At 40.1% G+C, this 2500-nt stretch overlaps 1 protein-coding gene across 1 annotated transcript in view; it reads right to left on the bottom strand.

Moving 5' to 3' along the window:
- The window catches only part of LOC121387450 (ras-related protein Rab-5C-like), a 23043-nt gene that overhangs the window by 9429 nt on the left and 11114 nt on the right, over window positions 1–2500 (bottom strand). The window contains exon 2 of the mRNA XM_041518564.1: window positions 1807–2003. Coding sequence (XP_041374498.1) covers window positions 1807–1978 — 172 coding nt within the window. The 5' untranslated portion in view covers window positions 1979–2003. The remainder of the gene's footprint in view (window positions 1–1806; window positions 2004–2500) is intronic.

Raw genomic sequence — 2500 nt, 5'->3', positions numbered from 1 at the left:
ATAACTGTTTATCGAAATTAATTGAGCAAGAAAAACTTGTTTAACGAGACTAACCAGGAAATAATTATTTTACAAGGAAATCCTACTGCATTATTTTTTGTTTAACAGGACTGTGCTGCGTGACACTTTTAGGCAGTGAGACTCTAGAGTACGTGACGTAGTTCATTATAGTTCGTGCTCGCTTGATGCGCGGTCGGTCTTGGATCGATCCCCGTCAGTGGGCCCATTGAGCTATTTCTCGTTCCAGCCGGTGCACCACAACTGGTATATCAAAGGCCGTGGTATGTACTATCCCTGTCTGTGGGAAGGTGCATATAAAAGACCCCTTGCTGCTAATCGAAACGAGTAGCCCATGAAGTGGTGACAGCGGGTTTCCTCTCTCTATCTATGTGGTCCTTAACCATATATCTGACGCCATATAACCGTAAATAAAATGTGTTGAGTGCGTCGTTAAATAAAACAATTACGTACAGTGATTGCGGCCCTTTAACAATTATAGACTAGTGTTGACCTCTACCGGCCTCGGTGGTGTCGTGGTTAAACCATCGGGCATAAAACCTGATAGGTACAGGGTTCGCACCCCGGTACCGGCTCACACCTACAACTCAATGGGTAGGTGTAAGACCACTACACCCTCTTTTCTCTCTCACTAACCACTAACCACTAACTCACTGTCCCGGACAGACAGCCCAGAGAGCAATCTAATTAAAATTAGCTCCACTATTACATGTGGATCTAACACCAGCCAGTTGGAGCTCATGTCCACCAATCAAAACCTTACTTGCAGAATCCTGCCAGTGATTTAAAAATAATTTGAAAACATTCCGAATTATCCTGAGGGTATACGACATGTTTCGTATGCCTTAAAACATGTTTTATTTTATAAAATAAATAATTTGTAATGTAAAACTGAAGACTGATTTTTTTTTTTTTTTTTTTTTTATAAATAAATAAATAAATAATTTTTAATGTAAAATTGAAGACTGATAACCCACCCCGTACGTATTGGTATGGTTCGCTGTACTGCGGCCACTGAAATAGACTCGCCCGATATTTTTAGAATTTGTATGCTCCCAAATAACGTTATAAAAGGCGAAGTGTGATTGGTCAATATTTAAATCATTATTTACAGACGAAATGTTACCTGGACATTGGGGACTACGCAGTGTTGTTAGTTTTAAATCACTGGCAGGATTCTGCAAGTAAGGTTTTGATTGGTGGACATGAGCTCCAACTGGCTGGTGTTAGATCCGCATGTAATAGTGGAGCTAATTTTAATTAGATTGCCCAGAGAGCTGAGGTGTGTGCCCAGGACAGCGTGATTGAACCTTAATTGGATATAAGCACGAAAGTTGAAATGAAATGTCCTTTCGGATAGAACACTGATAGTTTACTTATCCCACACTGATTTCACACGCGTGGGAGATTGAGATAAAAACATCTGATAGGTTGCTCCACGGTGATCACTAAGATGTCAATATCACACCGATAATGATTACTAAATGACATACAGGTCAACAGTACTGTGCTAGCACGATACCGCCGTAAAAACATTGTAATTGCAAAACAAATTTACAATCCTTTTAAACCTGTTTTTTTGACGATATTTTTTTTAAACAGAATACTAAATTTGTGTCCAAAAGTGGTATCTAACGGCCACGGGAAGGCAAGGGAGGGTCTAAACCGTGAACGTTTAAGGGGAGGGCTGTCGAGGGGGGAATATATTTTTTAAAAAGAAGAACATTTGCTTGAGGGTGGATTCAGCCCGCAAAAAGCCACTAATGTAATATGTTCTATTTGTCTCACCTCCAATGGTTGCCTCGTTGTTTTCGTGGAACTCTCCCCTAACAAAGCGTAACGCAATGCTGGATTTGCCCACACCCTGGTCGCCTAGCAACACTAATTTAACATGTTGGTTTTTGCCGCCTCCTGGCGGCTGCGGTGTTCTTGGAACGCTGTTCTGCTGTCGACCGCTCATTGCATCGTTCAGACTCACGGATACCCTGCAACAAATAGAACATAAAAATTAGGAGCAAGGTACGGAGCGGTTCTCTCCCATTTTGCCTACAACCCATTATGCCTACACTCAGTTTGCCTACAGTGTGAAAAAGTGATATCCCCAGTTCATAGTGGGACAATCCCTATTATTTTGTGTCTCAAACCTATATAAAAATATTGTATTACATAAACAATTAAGATTATAATGAACATAAGTAATGTAATTGGGGCTTAGTTGCACAAAGGTGATTTCATGCTCTTTATGGTGATTAGTAATAGTCCAATTATACCATACTGTGATCTTTAATATGTGATCAAAGTGAAATGGCCTTCATGATTCTTTGATATAGAAAACCTGGACCCATATTCACAAAAAAGTGTAAATTTACGTCTACGACTAGCACTTACGTGTGCCGTAGATTTACGTTTACGTGCAAGAAGCACCTTATTCTCAAAGATGGTCGTAAATGTAAACGTAACTTAGTTGGACGTAAATCTACGA

Source organism: Gigantopelta aegis, chromosome 13 (genome assembly GCF_016097555.1).
Source record: "Gigantopelta aegis isolate Gae_Host chromosome 13, Gae_host_genome, whole genome shotgun sequence".
NCBI classification, from domain to species: Eukaryota; Metazoa; Mollusca; class Gastropoda; order Neomphalida; family Peltospiridae; genus Gigantopelta; species Gigantopelta aegis.
This window is presented reverse-complemented; position numbering and strand designations above follow the sequence as displayed.